General features: G+C 48.8%; 1 protein-coding gene across 4 annotated transcripts; it reads left to right on the plus strand.

Moving 5' to 3' along the window:
- Positions 1-200: 200 nt before the first annotated feature.
- ING1 (inhibitor of growth family member 1) lies at positions 201-10,583 on the plus strand. 4 transcript variants are annotated; one of them, XM_054188364.1, is made up of 3 exons: positions 201-215; positions 952-1,759; positions 6,431-9,173. In XM_054188364.1, the coding sequence occupies exons 2-3, from the start codon at positions 1,618-1,620 to the stop codon at positions 7,132-7,134; spliced, it is 846 nt and encodes a 281-aa protein (XP_054044339.1). In that variant the 5' UTR covers positions 201-215; positions 952-1,617; the 3' UTR covers positions 7,135-9,173. The 4 variants fall into 4 exon arrangements, with proteins under 4 accessions (XP_054044339.1, XP_054044338.1, XP_054044340.1 ...); XM_054188363.1 differs by lacking the exon at positions 201-215 and having other exon boundaries at positions 814-1,759; XM_054188365.1 differs by lacking the exons at positions 201-215; positions 952-1,759 and adding an exon at positions 3,568-4,670 and having other exon boundaries at positions 6,431-10,583.
- The last annotated feature ends 7,764 nt before the right edge of the window (positions 10,584-18,347 follow it).

The raw sequence follows: 18,347 nt of genomic DNA on the forward strand, positions 1-18,347 counted from the left end.
CCGGCGGGCTTGGGGCCGCCTCCATTTTCTCCCCGCGCTGCGGGGACTGCGCATGCGTATCCTTCGCCCCGCCCCTACCCCCTCCCCGCCTCCCCCCCCCCCCCGCGCGCACGTTACCGCCCCTTGTGCGGCGGCCGGTATCCCGGGCAGCGTTGTCACGGCGGCGCTGGTGAGGATTGGCCGAGGCAGCGGCGGGGCGGGACGCCAGGCAAGAGGTGATTGGATGGAGCGGGTGTCAGTCGCTGAGGGGGTGATGGCTGCGGCTGCCCGCTGAGGAGGGAGGCGGGCAGGAAGGAGGGAGCGTTTCTCCTCAGCGTCCGGCGCCGCGCCGGGCACGGCCCTGCCCCCCCGGGAGCGGGGTGGCGGCGGCACCACCGCTGCGTGTGTTCCCTCTCTGCCTGTCCCTCCTCGGGAAGCCCTTCGGGGCTGCTCCCCTCTGAGTCCGGCGGAAGGCGAGGGGCTGCCCCGAAGTCTGTGCCCTACCGCAAAAGCACCTAGCTTGCCCCGCTCCCCCGGCCCCGCGCTGTCCCCTCAGCCTCCCCACAACTTCACCGGAGCCTCCGCCTGCCTATGTCCGTTCCCCCCTGCCCGTATCCGTCCCCTCCCTTCCCCCGGCAGCGGGGGCTGCCTCCCCACGCCTACGCCGGCACACAACTTCCCCCCCGGCCCCCAGCCGGTACGGCCGCCATCCCCGCCGCCTTCCCTCCCCAAACGTGAGTAAGGGGAGGGAGGAGGGAACGCTGAATATGCAGAGACACCCGCCCCCCCCCCCGCCGCCGCGGTTCCGGGAGGGGGAGGGCGGTTGTGCGGGCTGTGTGTGTGCGCGCGCGGTGTGTGTGTGTGTGTGTGTGTGTACGGCGCGGGGAGGGGTGCGCATGCGCCCTGCGCGGCGGGGCTGAATGTTTCCCAAGTGTTTGAAACTGGTATTTGGGTTTTCCACGTTGGATCAAGTGCGGCGTACGGCAGCGAGGAGGAGGAGGCTGAGGAGGCTGCGTTCGTACCGCCGGGGAGCGGCGGCGGCGGCGAAGCGGCGGAGAGAGCGGCGAAGCGGGGAACGGCGGCTCGGAGCGGCGCTGGCGCAGGCGGCGGGGCTGCCGCTGCCTCTGACAGACACTTTGCGGAGCACATTTTGTTTCCAGATTGTTTCGGAGGAGCTGGTTTGAGCCCCCCCCCCCTCCTTTCTCCTCCTCTTCCTCCCCCCCTCTCCCTCCCTCCCTCCCCTTCACACACCACACACAAATCCCTCTGATTGTTCCTACCACCTCCTTCGTGAATTACCCACAACGACAGCCATTCAATCAGCTGCTGCCGGCTGTAGGGGACTAGCGGAGGGTGTGTGTGTGTGTGTCGCTCCCTCTCTCTCCCCCCTCTGTTCCACACAAGAGGAGTCAGATGTAGCTTCTCCCGGTTATTTTTTTTTTTTTTGGAGGGGGGAGCTACGGAGAGAAGAGAGGTGGGCAGGGAGTGAGCCGTGAGCCGGGGCTACCGTCCTCGGAGGGAGCAGCACTTGCTCTCACACCGGCAGGGACAGAGAAGAGGCGTGGGGAAGGATATTTTTTTTTTTATTATTTTTTTTCCGCTCCCCCCCCCCCTCCTCCCCGCTCCCGTCTTCGCCGGATGAAAATGTTGAGTCCTGCAAACGGAGACCAGCTTCACCTAGTGAACTATGTGGAGGATTATCTGGACTCCATCGAGTCTATGCCCTTCGATCTGCAGAGAAATGTCTCCTTGATGAGGGAAATTGACGCCAAATATCAAGGTAAGTGCTTTCTATCTATCTATATATATGTGTGTGTGGTATGGGGCTGGGGGGGGTGGGTTTCTTTCCCTTTCTTTTCTTCAGAGCTGAGCCTCGGCTGCCTTTGCCCCTCCGCACCCCACAGGGGTGGTAGTTTTATTTTTGGGAGCTGAGAAGGAGGGAGAAAGCCGGGAGGAGAGACCCGAGGAGAGAGAGGGGCTGATCTGCAGCGTTAGCTCTTGTCATGGGGCGGAACAAAAGGTCTCCAGCTTCTCTTATTAAGCAAGGACTCTGCTTTTCTGTGTAAATTGCTGGCCGGGAAGGCGGGGGCAGGGAAGTGGGGTGTGCGGTGCACAAAGAGGAGGGGGGGGACGACCGTCCCCGGCCGTGGGGCTGAGGTGGAAGGGTTTGGCGGGGGGGGTGGGGGGGGGGGTGTACGGAAGAAAGTGCTGGGTGGACAGCGAGGGGAGAGATTACAGCACAACATTTAGGAATGTACAGTATTCATTATGGCTGTAGTAGGGGAGAGAGGCAGCGAGTGAGGGAGGGAAGGAGGGAGGGAGGGAAGGAGGGAGGGAGGGGGGGAGAGGGGGGCTCGGCGAGAGCGGGGGGCAGGGTGTGCTTTCTTCCCTCCCTCCCTCCCTCTCTCTCTCTCCCTCCTCGGTGGGTTTCGTTTCACCCGGTAAAGCAGCCCCGCTCCGTGGGGCGGTGGGGTACGGGACTGGCGTGTGTGTGGAGGATGGAGGGGGGTACGGTGGGGTTTTCGGGTGTGCTGGGGGCCAGAGCGTCCCCTCCCCTCCCCGCGCTGCCGGGGCACGCCGTCCCCACGCCCCACGGGCGGACGGGAGGGGAGAGGAGGCCGGTTTGTGCGGGGCTTGGGGGGGGTGGGCAGCTTTGTCACTTGCTGGTGTCCGCTCGGGGCGGAGGGAGGGGTGGGAAGGGGAGGGGAAGGCTTTACCGGGCACCGCCGGCAGCGCTGACAGCCGGGGTGCCGGTGACCCCCCCTCTTTCCCCCCCACCCCCGGCATGTGGCCTTAGGGGCGGCAGGCGTTAAGCCCTGCCGTTCCGCCCCCCCCCGGTTGCCGGTCGGGGAGCCCGGCGGTTCCCGGGGGGACGGGAAGGGGCCTGGGGAAACTTGTCGGGGCGGAGGGGACAGGAGGGGAAGGCAGGGCGGGCAGCGCGCGCCTGGCGCGCGGCGGGCACGCGCCGCCCAGGGGGCGCTCAGCGGGCGCCTCCGCGCTTCGGCTAGGGGATACTCGGCGTCGTTGCGGGTTTTTATGGACGCCCCTCGTTAGCATACGGCGGCTGGCCCCGCCCCCCGGCGCGGCTGATAGGGGGGAAGCCTCCCCGACGGGCCGGCCGCCGCCCCGCCCCCTCCCGGCCATTGGTCCTCGGGCCGGGCTGTTCCGCCTCGTGCCCCGCCCCTCTCCTGCCCTCCGTGACGTTTCGAGAAGCAACTTTTTCCGTGGGGTTGATTTGAATATCTCGGCCTGCCCCGGCCGGCGGGTGCTGATTGGCTGGGGCGGCAGCAGGGGGCAGGCCAACCTTGGGCGTCCGGCGTGTGACTGACGTGTGACGGCGACGGAGGGCGCCGCTTTTCCCGCCTCCTCTCGCTGCTGAGTGGCGCGCTGGTGCCGGAGGGGGCGGGCGCAAGCTCGCCCCACGCGCTACGATTGGCTGCCTTTTTAATTTATTTTTTTTTCCCCACTATGCTGCTTCTCTCTGGTTACGATTGGGAGCGCCGGGCCAGCAGGGGCGGGGCTCTCCCCGCCGGAGCCTCTGATAGGCGGGAGGGTGGGCGGGGCCGCCGCCCTTCTCGCCGCCGCCTCCTCCGCCTGTTACGCTGCGAACCGGGGCGGGTGGTAACCCGCCGCCGCCGCTTTCCTGCCGGAGAACAATAGCTGATCCGTCACTTCCGGGGCCTCGGCGCCGCCCTGGTTGCTAGGAGACGGCCGTCCCCCTCGGCCCGGCGGGGTGAGGCCGTTTCCCGGCCGGTGGTTGTGCGTGCGAGGGCTGCCTTATGTTAGGACCGTTAAGGCTCGCCACGCTGTAATGGTGGCTCCTGGCGCCCTCCCCCCGGGCCGCGGACCACCCCCCGGACCGGGGGAGCTGCTGGCGTCCGCATCCCGCACGCCGTCGCCCCCGGGTTAGGAGGCGGAGCGTGGAAGTCGCGGCCTGGCTCCTGGCCCTCCCGCCCGCCCAAGCGCCTCCGCCGTCGCCCTTCGGGATCCCCGTCAGCCCGGCGCTGTCCGCCCCGCGGGGAGAAGACGGGGGGTGCTGCCGGGGTGCGTGGGCGGGCAGCCGGTACGGCGGTGCCTCAGCCCCCGGCGAGTGCTGCGGAACTGTTCCGGCAATAAAGCTTTCCCAACATACGGCACCTTTTTAAGTTTTATTTTAAATTTTTTTTTGGCGTTTGCGGTGCTGGGGGTGCGCGCTCACAGCTGGTGAGCAATTGCATAACGCGCTAATCGCGCAAAACTCTGCTTTCTGGTCTTTCTTTCAGGGGAAAGCGGTTTTCTGCGATTCCAATAGCCGCAGGCTCCTCCGGGCGGGCGGCTTCAGCTGAGGGCGCCGGTGTGAGGCGCAGTGGTGCAGTCCTCCCCCGAGCTGTAGTAGACAGGCAGCTGTCAAGCTGTTTCTTGTAGCTGGTGCGCTGCTTGAATACCACGCTCCTGACACCGATGCTGAGCAGCCCTTCCTGTTTGCCTGCCTTTGTGAAAGGCACATCTCGCACCGTGTCTTACCTACTGAACGTGTCGGTGCCCGAGGACGCGCTCGGGCAGGGCTTTTGCAGGATTCAAGATCGTTGCAGCCAACTTATTCCGCATAATTACAGCGGTTTCAGGAGGTGCTGTGGTGCTGATGTGTATGGCCAGTACTAGAAGTTTTCTTAATGCCTGACCTAAGTCGTTAAGCCACTCATTATTTTGTGGTATGAGAGTGTTCTTCATCAGTCAAGTGCCAAAACTTAGAACATAAAACTTATAGATTTCAGCCATTGGAAACAATTAACGCTAGACTTTTGGTCTTCCTGAATGCTTAATATTATCTACATTTGGGGTTTTTTTGGTGGTGGTGGTAGGGGTGGTTTTTTGGGGGGCGGGTGTCTTGGATTTGGTTTTGTTTGTTGGTTTTTTTTAGTTAGAAAAAAGGCATTTACTTAAGATATTTAGTAGCACATTGAAATACTGCTTGTCGTCAGATAGGTGATATTGCAGTGCCTGCTGTGACAGGTCGTGCTTAACTGATAGGCTGCAGTTCTAAAAACTAAAGTAAAACTTGGATAAACTTTCCATGTCTTCACTAGAAATCTGGAATGCATGTGTTCAAAAAATCTACCCAGGCAACACAAAACCTAAATCACAGGATAACTGTTAGTTGCATGTGTAAATTGCTGTTTCCACATTCTCTTATTAAAAAAAAATAAATAAAAAAAAAAATTCATACTTGTGAAATTCAGAGGCAATTTTGGTAATGTCATTTGCATGTATATGAGACCCTGGTTTCTGTTAGGTGAATTGTGGTTAGATTATATCTCAGTATATTTTGCTTCTCTAAGGCAGAATGTTCTAGCCTGTGAGAAAGGAGGAAAAACAGAAGAAAGGAGATGCAGGAAAATCATTCTGCACTTTTTTGAGGACTTAGTATGGAAATGCTGAGTGTCCTGTATGTTTGAATTGATTTGAGTATCGTAGTAAAACTTAAAAACATCTGCTTAAAAATAGGTTTCTAGAACTATTTTTGAAACTTTAAATGCTTCTGAGCAGTGTTCATTCTTATAAACTGTTGGAACAATCCTTGAGGTGCAACTCAAGATCTAACATATTTTCAGTGTTAGCATTTTAAATTGGAAGCTCTAGCTGCTCCAGTTGCTGTGTATTGTCTTTAATGTTACCTTCTAACCTTGTCACCTCCTTTTGTAAGGAAGTTTATAAATATTTAATGACAAGTGTATTCCTGTGTTTTAAAAAGCAAGCAACAGGTATTTTACAGAAAGTGTAGGGAAGAAATCATCTAGACAGCTTGGTTATTGTAATCTTAATTCTGTAGTCCTAGGGATTTAAGTGGCCTCACATTTCCAGCAAAAGTAACTCAGCAGTATCAGGTGAAACTGCCCACAGTGTAGAGTCGAGCCCCCTGTATTTGGAGTTCTTCTGCCTCATCTGTCAAGTATGATAGTGATTATGAAATAACTCAGCATCTGATTTCTACACTGTTTTGTGCCTTCTTTCTGTCCCACTGTCTTTTTCCCACTCTCAGTCTCTCGCTAAAAATATTAATCTTGTTATACAGAAAAAGTCCAGGAAAACAGTCTATTAATTTACTCTAATTTTACAATTAATTTCGGAACTTTTGCGGGGGGGGGGGGGGTATGTGTGTATTTGTTTAGTTAGTTCTTTTTATTTACTGATAAGTTTAAAGGGATGACCTGTCAACATGCATAAAATTACATTTAGTTTTTTTTTTTTTTTTAAACCAGCATTTGCGTTCTATTCCTGCGGGACCAACTAGAACAAAAGCAATCTGCTGGAGTCATGAGCCACTTGTCAGATACCAGCTTCAGGGAACCTGTCTTTGATCAGCTTTGTGTGTTACAAAAGGTGTTGCTGCATGGAAGGAACGATATGGAAAGACTTTGTTTTGCCATTCTCCCTGTTGAAAATATTTATAGTTTTTATTTCTTCCTTGCAGAGATTCTGAAGGACCTGGATGATTACTATGAAAAATTTAAACGAGAGACAGATGCCGTGCAGAAGAGAAGAATGTTGCACTGCATACAGAGAGCCTTGATTCGGAGTCAGGAACTGGGGGACGAGAAGATCCAAATCGTCAGTCAGATGGTGGAGCTCGTTGAGAACAGAACGAGGCAAGTGGACAGCCACGTGGAACTGTTTGAGACTTGTCAAGAGACTAATGATACCACTGGAAACAGCGGGAAGGCCAGCCAAGATAAGTCAAAGAATGAGACAATCGCACAGGCTGAAAAGCCCAACAATAAGAGATCGAGGCGGCAAAGGAATAACGAGAATCGTGAGAATGCTTCAAATAATCATGATCACGATGACATCACCTCAGGAACACCAAAGGAGAAGAAAGCAAAAACGTCCAAGAAGAAGAAACGATCCAAGGCTAAAGCAGAGAGGGAAACTTCTCCCCCAGACCTTCCCATTGACCCTAACGAGCCAACATACTGCTTGTGCAACCAGGTCTCCTATGGAGAAATGATAGGATGCGATAACGACGAGTGCACCATCGAGTGGTTTCACTTTTCCTGCGTGGGACTCAATCATAAACCAAAGGGCAAATGGTACTGTCCCAAATGTAGAGGAGAAAACGAGAAAACTATGGACAAGGCGTTGGAGAAGTCTAAAAAAGAAAGGGCTTACAACAGGTAGTTTGTAGACTTTTCGTAGCGAAGAAAAATAAAACCACCAAACCAGTGTATTTATTGTCAGTGTCACCTTTGTTGAGGTGAAAGGATTGTAAAATGTATATTTTTAAAGGAGGTTTAAAACTGAACCATTCCTGTTATAGGGACGGCAATAAGCAAGTTTGTTTTTCATTTGGTAAACTGTAACAAGACTGTGGTCTGTGGACCAATGTATTCCAAAAGTAAAGTTATAAGAGTTTAAACTGAATATTCGGGTGGGTCTTAAAAGATAAATTAATACTTTTTTTTTTTTTTTCAAGTGCTGGTAGCACTCTACCCATTAAAATTTTGATGACAAATATCTCTGAAATGTAATTCTGTTTTCTTTATTGAAGAATGTTATTTACCTTTTGAGCAAAATTATTTAATAGTTTAGCCATCTGGTTGTATCCGAATAAAGCTGCAATACATTACAAATGTAACTTCTTTTGATGATAAGCAGTGCAAGAGCAAACAAAAGGAGGGTAAAATTTGGTTCCTGCTACAAAGTGTCAGTATAACAGTTCAATAGCAAATGTTTAAATAGGCTTAGAGGATTATTTTTAAAAAAAAAAGAAAAGTTAATGGTTAAATTTTACACGACAAATATTTTATATGCTGGCCAAGTACCACAAGGGCCATTTTAAAATGATTGAATATGTTTTGTATTTAACCAGGAAGTGGTTTAGTAATGAGACTTAACATAAATGAAGCTTTATACTGTCACAGATAGGAATGTAGCAATCCTTAATTTGTTTAAGTTGTATAAATGTACATTTTTAAGTGGAGTTGCACTTACTGTATTATACTTGGAAATGCAGCCAAATGCCATTGTGTAACCAATGTGCATTTCCTGCTGTATGTATGAAAATTGTACAGCTGTGATATTAAGAAATAAATGAAACAACTTTGACAGTTTGCTTCTTTAGCAATCATGTTTAATGGTCATTCATATAGCTTAAAAAAAAAAAAAAAGTCTTTAACCTCAGCAGCTCCAGAGCTCCAGCAAGCTGCTGCGAGGAAGCCTGAAACTGTTGTAGTGGTAACCAAATTACAGTTTTCATAATGAATCTTCACAGAACTTATGACCAGCAAGGTCGTAGGAGAGACAAAATAGCATTTAATTTTCCATCCAACTCTACTTTTTCTGTGCTTGCAGTCGCTCCTAGACCTGGCCATTTATGTAAAAATCCATAGCGTAGAGCTGGTCTTGTTCAGTTGGTTTTGTGCTTTTACACTACAGATATAAATTATTCCATGTTTGTTATCAGCAGAAAGATCTTTTGTGTTACAGCGTTTTCAGAGTATTATTGCAGCTGTCCCAGTGTAGGCATTTTTATTCTTTGTGGTCACTTCATACAAAAATACACTGGCTATGGCCAAGGTGCTGTGTGTTTGATTAAGTGTCCAGATCCTCTGTCGCTTAAAGTCACGGTGAAGCTTGGTCAGAGTGTTTCCTTCACCTGCCTGGCTGGAGAGGCTGACGTTCCGGCTGAGCTGCTTTCACCTCGTCCCCCTGGGGAACCTTCACTGCAAGTGAGAAGGGGATGGGACCAGCAGCAGGAACACCATGGAAGCGAAGGTTGTGGAATTGCATGGGTCAGACAGGAGTCTTGTAAGAGTACGGGAGGCTGGGGTTGAGTGTTTTTTGGACCACAGTCTGGTTTTACCTCTAAATAGGTACATGAAGTGTCTGTGCACGTGCATTCCTGTTGCTAGTTGCTACGGGCTGTCACCTTACACTGAGCCACCTTTGCCCTGGGCAAACGACCACTCCGAGTCACGTCTCCTGCTCCTGAGGTGGCATAGGGTTGGCGTGTAATTTCTTTACTCTCTTACCCTTCTCTTTTCCTCTTCTCTCTAAAGCCTTCTTGTTTTCCATTCTCCCTACACGCTTACCCAACTTTCCTGCTACTCCCTCCTTCCACCTGGTGCTGTTGTGGCCATTCCCAATGTTTCTGATCTTTTCCTGCCTCAGCTGTTCTGCTGTCCTCCCCCCAGACGATGCTGAGAACATCGACACTTAGCAGGATTCTACTCATGAAACCCCAGTGAAACTACATGTAGGAGCTGGTGCGGACACAGGTTCAAAGGGTGGCCTTTTTCATGAAATGTCCGTGTTGGTTCTGTGGGGCATTTTAAATGGGAAAAGCCAGAAGAAAACAGCAACGGTGCAAAGAGGTATGGTGAGAAAGTTCAGATAACTGGATCAGTAGCGCAATATTTATACTGCCCTTAAATGATTGTATTTCCAGCTACTGTAGGTTTGCTCTGGTCTTCCATATTTTGGTCTTTTGCAAAAAAACGCTGCTGAGCTGCGAGGCAGCTTGGAGTGGTATCCCTTTCCATGTTTTTCCAAGACTTGTGTTATCTTCCTAACTTGTGCTGTTACAGGCTGCCACGTTGTTCTGCTGCTCGACCCTGAGTGCTGACTGGACCGGCATGGTACAGTTTGACAGGTCTAATTTCAGTTGATGGGCACAACTAGTTACTTTAGCTCAATTTGAGGGACTCTGCTGTGGCACTAAGCTCTTTGTTGGTGGAAGTGAAGCCATCTTACGTTATACCAACACGCTGCCAAGTGCTGCGTGCTGTGCAAACCTTGGTGTCTGGTCAAATTGTCTGTCTCTACGAAACGTCTCTACAAATCTTCCTTTCATAGTTCTTTGCAGTGAAATTAATGGTCACGAGAAACTGCCATCCTTTGAGCCAATTTTTTGTTATTTCTGCATGATAGATCAGCTAATTCGTGAGGTTCCTTACGCTGCCCGGCAGGGTGACGGTGCTGTCATTCGGGGAGATCGTCTGCAGGTTTGAGAAAACATCTGAATCTTTCGGTGACCCTTTCCTATGAGGCTGCCAACAAAAGGCCTGAGTGAGAGGAAGGCCCTTCTAGGAGCTGAGATGAGGCTTCCGACTCGTTTCCCACAGGCTGGTGATTGGCTATCAATCAGGTACGGTGGCATTAATACAGTATATAAAAATCAGTGTTTGTTGAGCAGCAGGAATCGCAAACTTCTTAAACTTCTCATTGAAAATTCTCAGGCGGCTGTGACCGCCGCAGGTCTGTGGTAGGTGCCGCGGGTATGTCCGTATCGTGCTGCTGAACCCTTGAGCTGATGATAAAGTCCTTCCGACTGCTGAAAAGCCCCGTTTCAACCCTCAAGTCGCGGGAGCTGGCAGCAGACTTTACACCTGAGTCGTCCCCAGCCTCGGGAGGCAGATTTCTTCCGCAGGTGGGTGGCGGGCAGAGAAGAGCTGCTGCTGAAGGCAGGAGGCGGGAGGTGCGGGGCGGCAGCGAGGGAGCCCTTTGGGGGCTACATCAGCTCCAATCGCAGGGTGGAGAGAGAGAACCACCGTGAGCCTCAAACAGCGGAGCGAAGCGTCAGTTTCAACTGTTCTGTCACCTGGAAGCATCCCAATTAAGCAGAACTACTGTCTCCATTAGGCAGCGGCAACCCTGGCCATGTGTATCATTAGGTTTAAATAGGTTTCTTACTAATTAAGCGCGGTTGCCGATTAACTGTGTCCTAATTTTGTGGAGCGTGCAGAATAAATACAATTGAATCGGACTGCTCCACCGGTCTCATTTTTAGGTAGGGTGTTTTTAGTTAATCTTTTAAATAGTAATAAAAATGAGAGAGAGAGACAAAATAAACTGTTTCACAGAATATAATACCAAAAAAGTTCTCTGTAGTAGAAGTGCTTGAAAACAAATTTGCATATCCTTGGAGTGCATTCTGTTGCTTTAATTAGACTTATTATTGTTCTCATGGCCTATTTGCTCTGTGTACATAAAAAAACCCCTCCTTGTGCTAGCCGTAGCTCCAAAGAGCTAGTGGTTTCTTGTCTCTGAGTATCAAAAGTAGTGCGAGCATTCGATGTAATGTCAAAAAATAATCAAGCTAATAATGCTTCACGCAGCTTCTTACTTTCCCAGGTGTTACTGAAGTCCCAAATGTAGCAGGTAGGAGGAACGACGCAGTAAGGAAGAGCACCGGACCGAACAAAATATGTAATATGTATAAGAAGTGCTGAGAGACGGTATTCAGGTTTCTCTCCTGAGTTCAGGATGCCTAGATTATATCTCCCTGTAAGTGTTTAGTGTTGGTAGTCAAAAACGGCCAAGGTACCTCTGTCCCCTCACACAGCGGGGGACCTGTGGTGGTGGCCTGGGCAGGAGTGTGGAGGGCTGGTGGCTTTCCCAGTCGCGGGCTGCTGGTTGTCGGTGTGTGAAGCCTGATTACCGCCTTAAATTCATCCTCTGGTTTGCTTTATAAACAGGTTTGCCAATGGTGGTTACCATCCCTCCCCCCGGCGTGTGTTACTGGCCCCTCTGCAGGACCTCAGCGCTCTTGCAGCTCCGCTGGAGAAGACAAAAGGTGCTTGATATCAAGCTTTTAAAAACAGGCACCAGCATTTAAATTTCTTAGCTCTTACTTGAGAACCATAGGTAAACATTGTGGCTTAACGTCCTGGAGAAGGGCGGCTGGCTTTGCTGTCTATCCTCTCTGAAATACCTCAGTAGTTCAACTAACCATTCTTAAAGAAATCGCATGCTATACATCTAACATAAGGTCATGAATTCTTGGGTGCTGCAGGAACGAAGAGCGTGGAAGTAATCCCGGTCAGACAGATGGACGCTTGGTAGGAGTCAAGATTCCTTTCAGTTGTTGGGGTGAATATCTACCCCCCATCCGAATTTTAGGTAACTAGTGAAGCAGGGAGCAAAAAATGTGTCTGAAATGGCAGAATTCCTTGCAGTACCGTAGTTTGACGTTATATATGACTGTGCTGTATGCACCATGCGCCTGTGCACTGAGTCTATCCCCCCAAAAAAGTTTCAAAGCAATTCCTCAGATTGCTTATCAAATGTAGTCCTAGGGATATTGACAGTAACGTTCATTTTTAAGCTGCTTTAAGTTGTTACTTGTATTTTCAATAGCTTACTTTAATAAGTCAGCCTTCCTACATGGCCGTCGGCTGAGACTGAGGGCTGGAAGGGGCTCTGTGGGAGCTGCAGAAGGTGCAGGCAGTAGGTATGTGACTTCATGCTGGTGGTACGTCAGTTGTCCATGCGGGCGCTGGCCTAAATGGGCCTGAACTTCTGCTTCCGCTTCATGCTTTGGGGAAAGGATCACGATGCAAAGGAAATGAAGTGATGACTTGCATTCGGCTTGCTGACAAGTCAGGTAAGGCCCTGAAAGATTAACATCTCTAGGGCTGGTAACTGAGGATCATAAAAATATATATATATATCTATTTAAAATAAACTTGGATCTCTGAAGTGAATCTTGTAAAACTTGGGTAAGACGGATACAGTGACCTTTATACTTTCACTTTGTGGAAGAATTAATGCAATTTAAATGACTGTTGTCCTCTCGGTGCTATATATCCTGAACTCCCTCATCATACAACACTTCACTAGTTCGATATTTCTTTTTTCCAAAATAAATCCAACTTGCAGAAAAAAAGATTTTTAGTGATAAGGATGAGAAACCCAAGTGAATTGTGCAGAAATGATTTACCTGCCTACCGAAAGGAATGTTTTGCTATGTTAATTAAAAGATATATATCAGGGGACTTCTCTTTCTGCCAGCCTCCTCTCTCCTTGAGATTTGCATGGTTTCATCTGAAATAAAATGCTCCGTTCTCATAATAGCTTCTTCAGTCTTATAACTTTGGGAACAGACAATTTATTGAGAGCCGTATCAGTAGAAGATGAATTGTTAGATGCATGTTCCACACAGTGATTTTATTCAACAGCTAAAAGATTAAGGGCAATTCTTTCAGGAAAGTCCCCTGAGTTTGAATGCTTTAGTTTGTAGATGTCCCGGGAGGACATTGGAAGTAGAAGGAAATGAATGTAACATGTCTTAAACTTTAATCAAGTCTAATCTATGGTCACACTTACTTAAAAACTTTGATTATGATCATATCATTGTGGCATAGTGTCACTGCAGAAGAAAAATATGATTGTTTGGATGCCCTGATTTTGCATTGCCATGCTTTATCAGGATTTGATTCACTTTACGTTTTGTCTCAGTTTCTTATCTGTTGAGCCTATTCTGCTTGGATTGGAGATAGCTTCAAAAAGACAAAAGTAATATTTTAAAATTAAAATTACTGATACCGCTCTCAATCTTTGTTATTCACACTCTTATGTATATTTTTTTTCCAGGGAATATAGAAGGTGTCATGAGAGCTCCCTTACGCTGAGCCTTTAGAATCAACACAAAGAAACCTTGACAAAAGGAAGAGAGGGCCTTGTGAAGAGTGGGAGGAAGGCTACAATACTCAGGTAAACAGTTGTACTTTGATAGCAAAAGTAATCCTTCCTGGGCCATAAAAGATTTAAAGGAGTTCTGTCTAAATAACTTCAAGGGAAAGAGAGCACCAAATTTCCTGAAAAGACAAGCACAAAGTATGTGACGTTTTTGCACGTCTGCTGCTCTTGATGAAAGGCCCGGATGCTGTTGCGTACAGAGACAGTAGTAAAATTTTGCAAAGCCAGAAGGGTGTCATGCCATACGAGAGAGTATTGAAGAACTGTTAGAAGTGGGTGTCGTGGTTTTGGCTGGATTGGCCAAGCAGAACGACAGATGGCCCTCCCCCCGCTCTCTCCTCAGAGGGGAGAGGAAGAGATAAGGAGATTTATGAGTTTAGAAAAAGAACTAAACTACTTTAATGAAAGTAATAATAAATAAGGAAATAGTAAATAATAGTAGAATAATAAAGATTAAAGAAAAAAAAAGTACACAATATCTACAAAACCGTATCCAGCTCCCAGGATGACGATCGCGTCACCAACAGGCACAGGGAAATTCCCAGACTGGAGTCAGCGATGGACAGGAGCTGAATTCCGGAACTAGAGTCAGGAATGCTCGGATCGGGATCAAAGGCAGAGGAACAGACAGGGTCCTCCTCAGACGTCGGCCATTGAAGAAAGAGAGCGAGCCAGAGCAGCCTTGCCCCTTTGATCCCTCAGCTTTTATACTGGGCGTGATGCAGATGGGATGGAATACCCTGCTGGTCAGTTTTGGGTCACCTGTCCCATCCGCTCCTCCCTGCAGGTGGGACCCCTCTATGCTTCTCCGCTTCCGACCCTCTAACGGGGCAAACGGCGAAGTTAGCTGACCTTGGCTGTTATTGCAGTAGGTGTAAGCAAGGGCCTGTGTGCATACCGTTCCTTGGTATAATCAGGTCTTATCACTCTCAGAGTGAACAGTTTCTGAACAATACGCTGTTAATTTCAGACTTGAGTCAGTTAGAAGAGGCCCAGCTAAAAAGTAAAATTACAAATCAGAAAACTGGTTCTCTTTTACCTCAAACCAGGACATTCCACCCCTTATTCCATACCATTTGCGTCACGCTCAGATTACTATCACTTCTTTTCCATCAAATATATACATATATATAGATACATAGATCTCTCACTTATGATTTTATCTTTATACACCAAAGTTCATTAAGTTCTTTTAGTTCATAATTGCAGGTTTTCATCTACCATAGCAGACTCTCAGGGTAGAAAAGATAACGTGAAGTTCATTGTGGTCCATGTCCACAGGTAGTATGTCCATCCTGAAGAGTTTGCTGGACACCACTTGATGAAGCTAGCTCAGGTCTCATCACCACTATGTTATCCTGAAAAACACTTATAGAACACTGTTAGTATTATATGACAACTAACATCATACAGCTCAGAGTGTCATATCACCTATAGATGTTATTTTCCAGAAGGCGCCACTGGCCAGGAGGTATCACCTGTGTCCACACAGGTTTCAAGGGAAGCCAAAGAACGTCCTTTGGGCAAGAGAGAGGCCAAGGGTCCATTTACTGTGTCTGACAGAGCAGAAGTGGGGAAAATTATATTTTACCTCAAGCAATAGCTAAGCAAGTTTCTCAAAAAAGCACCACGTATTAACTTCCATGAGTAAAGCGTTAATATTTTCCATGGGTAATGGAGGCAAGTGTCAGGTGCTTGTATTTCAGGAAATAGTTCAGGCATTAAGTGGAGAGATCTGTTATTTAATCCTACTAACGTATAAAAGGTGAAAACAAAGGAACAACTGGAGAACTAGTTGAAAAAGTTTGGGCCAAAACTCAGGAAGAAAAGGTGCATATTTTTTGTAAAACTGATGTAAATCTTACTTTAAGTGTTTAATTTAACTTTAGGAGGGTTCATTGCCTCATCCTTTCTAATGCAGGGCTTTTTTAGATCAATTTCTTGCTTGAAGTAAAAACTAGAGACACAGACTCAGGTATGCTATTGGCACAGGTTGCTCCCTTGTGTGCTAGACCTTCAACCTGGTCTTTCTGGCCAGCAGAGATTCCCTCCAGTGAGAATACAGGAAAAGGCATCTCTGCTCCATATCATGCAGCTGCTGGAGTCTGTTTTATTGGCATCTTGAACACATCTCACTGGTCAACAAAGTTTTTCATCTCTGGGGTCTCTGTACCCTTAAGGAAACCACCTAGGGCACATCTTCTTGGTAGATAGACAAGGAGTTCTACACACACTCTTTTTTGCAGTCTTTTTTGGGGGTTCAGAAGGGTGTAATACACATGATGAGTGGGTGTGTTTCATTCTCTGCAATATACTGAAAGAATCTTTGAAAGCTTGTATATCTCCTTACCTCTCAATGACTTCTAATGGACAGTCTGTAGTAGTGTATGCACCCCGTGGACTGGGAAATTCTATACGTGCTTGCAGAACAAGGGCACAGCAGCAACTAAGAGTCGCTTCTCCCTCTCCGGCACTGCTGGAACTTAGGCTTTAGGGTACAGGGTTGGCTTTCTGCTACAGGTGCAGGAAGGATTGCTATAGGATTGTGATTCCAGCAGCCAGCTGTCTGAAGGGAATTTCCCTTCACAGGGATATGAACATTTCTCATTTCACACCCACCCAAATAATTTTAGGTGAACTGGGATGATCAAGGAGATGACCGCAGGACAGAGGCGAAAAGATTGTACATAAATTATGCCGGGTGTGCAGATGACTGCTTGTATGTAGCATGGTTTGGAAAAGGTTGTTACAGGTGATCATCTTAAAAAAAAGCCAAAAGGACAATTTGGGGAACTATGGGCAGATCAGCCTCACTTCACGCCCTGGGAAAATCATGGAATGTGATCATGGAACCGTCCCCTTGGACAACATTGGTGGGCACATGAATGTGAATGAGAGCCTTCAGCATGGTTTTACCAATGGCATGTCATACCTGACCAGCCTGTTCACCTTCTGTGACAAAATTACCTGATTTGTGAATGAGGGGAGAGCAATGAATCTCATTTCCTTCAACTTTAACAAGGCGGACGCCGTTCACTTCAACTTTAGCAAGGCTTTCACCGTTGCCTCCCGTAATATTCATGCATCTAAGCTGGGAACTTGCAGTCTGGATGGGGGGACAACTAGATGTGTAAGCAGCTTTTTGGATGGTTGGGCTCAGAGGGTCGTAATTAAAACTCCCAGCTTCTTGCTGGGAGCTGCTAATGAGCGGAGTGCTGCAGGTCTGTCCTGTGACCTCTCCTGTTCAGCATCGTTATGAGTGAACTGGAGGAAGCGGTGAAGGACTCTCTTGTCAAGGTTGCCAGTGGCACCCATTGGGGGTGGTGGTACCAGTCAGTGGGCTCAGTGCTGGGGCTGCCACCCAGATGGACCCAGACAGGGTGGCGTGGGGGGCCGACAGGAACCTGGTGCGATTCAGCAAGGAGAGCTGAATTCTTGCTCCACGGAATTCAAGACCACAGGGAAACACCCACTCTTATTTCAGTTGTAAGAATCCACCGAAGCATTGGAGGTGAGCTTGTCACTTCGTCCATCGGGATCAGCACTATAAAGAAAACCAAAATAAGCAGAGTAACCCTATTAATCCATCCTTAACCAATCCTGACACAAGTTTACGGCTCTCGAGTCTTGCAGGGTGATTTTTTATTTTTTCTTCTTGGATCAAGGTATTCCATGGTGATTCTTTCCTGTCAAATACAAACGGATGAAAATATATCACCAGCTTTCGTAAACCTTTTCCTTGATCAGGGTGCAGGAGAAGAGAGTCCCTGGATTATATAGTTTATCTGAAGATTTATGCTTTGGTTTTGCTGTGCCTCAGGTAAGTTCCCAGGTCCCCACATCTCATTTCTGATCAACTTTAGACAAATTCAAAACCTGACACCTATTTTTGGCTGCTGCTTTTTTATTGCTACTTGAGCACCTGGATATGAACGGAGCTGTTGGAAATACTCGCAGTGGCAGGAAAAAGTCTGAGGCTGAAACGCTTCACAATTCTGAGTTTCCTAAATAAACTTCTGCAGCAATGGGATTTTCTGAGCTTAGTTGTCCACGTGACTGGAGCAATGTGGAACTTGTCTTCTTTGTGGTAGTGTTTCCATCATCGCGGTTTTCTTTTTATAAATCACATACCTCAGGAAAACAGGAGATTTGCAGCGAAGATATCGTATTTATCAGAAAGGAAGATGAAGTTTTTGATGAAAGGGATGAGAGGAAGCAGCATAAAACTGTGCACGGGCCTATATTGTGGGCCAGGAGCTGGTGCCTCTGCCACCTTGTCCTCCGCGCCAGGCGTGAACTCCCAAGCTGGTATGGCCACATTTGCTGCCGCTGCGATGCCTGGAGGTGTGCAGCTGGGCCCCACACCTACCCACACTACACCGATGTGATGGGCTCTGGGGAGAAATGAGGCTTTGCCTATGGAGCTGAACCTTGTCCAAGAGACACATGTGGCATGTGGGATGTCATCTGCCTTGGTGCGCAGACTTCATGTCCTGGGACCTAGGTGTGAAAGACTCAAACACTGACCATTTATGGCCATGATTGTGTGCCAAAGTGTATACGAGAAGCCAGGGGTGGGTCAGACATGACAGGTTTTCTGACCCACACAGGCAGGTTTGGGACTGTTTTGGGCAAAGGTCCTCTGTAGCAGGCGGCTGGTGGACATTATGTCCCTCTCTTGATTCAGGATCCCGGAGGGGGAGGTACAAGTGGCTGGCAAAGTCATGGAGCAGGAGAAGGGTGCTTTAGTCGTGTTGCAAAAATAGCAGCTGTGAGCCTTGTGGGTGGGTGTCACGAGCCAAGGATCGAATGAGCGAGTCCCTGTCTCCTCATGTGTCCTGGGACGTCACGGGGCAGGGTGCTCCAGAGGGCCGGGGGGGCCTGCCCAGCCCCAGAGGGCACGGAGACCATCA

Source organism: Rissa tridactyla, chromosome 1, assembly GCF_028500815.1.
Source record: "Rissa tridactyla isolate bRisTri1 chromosome 1, bRisTri1.patW.cur.20221130, whole genome shotgun sequence".
Classification (NCBI taxonomy): Eukaryota; Metazoa; Chordata; class Aves; order Charadriiformes; family Laridae; genus Rissa; species Rissa tridactyla.

Coding starts and splice junctions, on each gene's coding strand:
- ING1 (XM_054188364.1), top strand. CDS start 1,618: ATGAAAATGTTGAGTCCTGCAAACGGAGACCAGCTTCACCTAGTGAAC. Junction 1,760..6,430: donor AATTGACGCCAAATATCAAG/GTAAGTGCTTTC, acceptor TCTTCCTTGCAG/AGATTCTGAAGGACCTGGAT.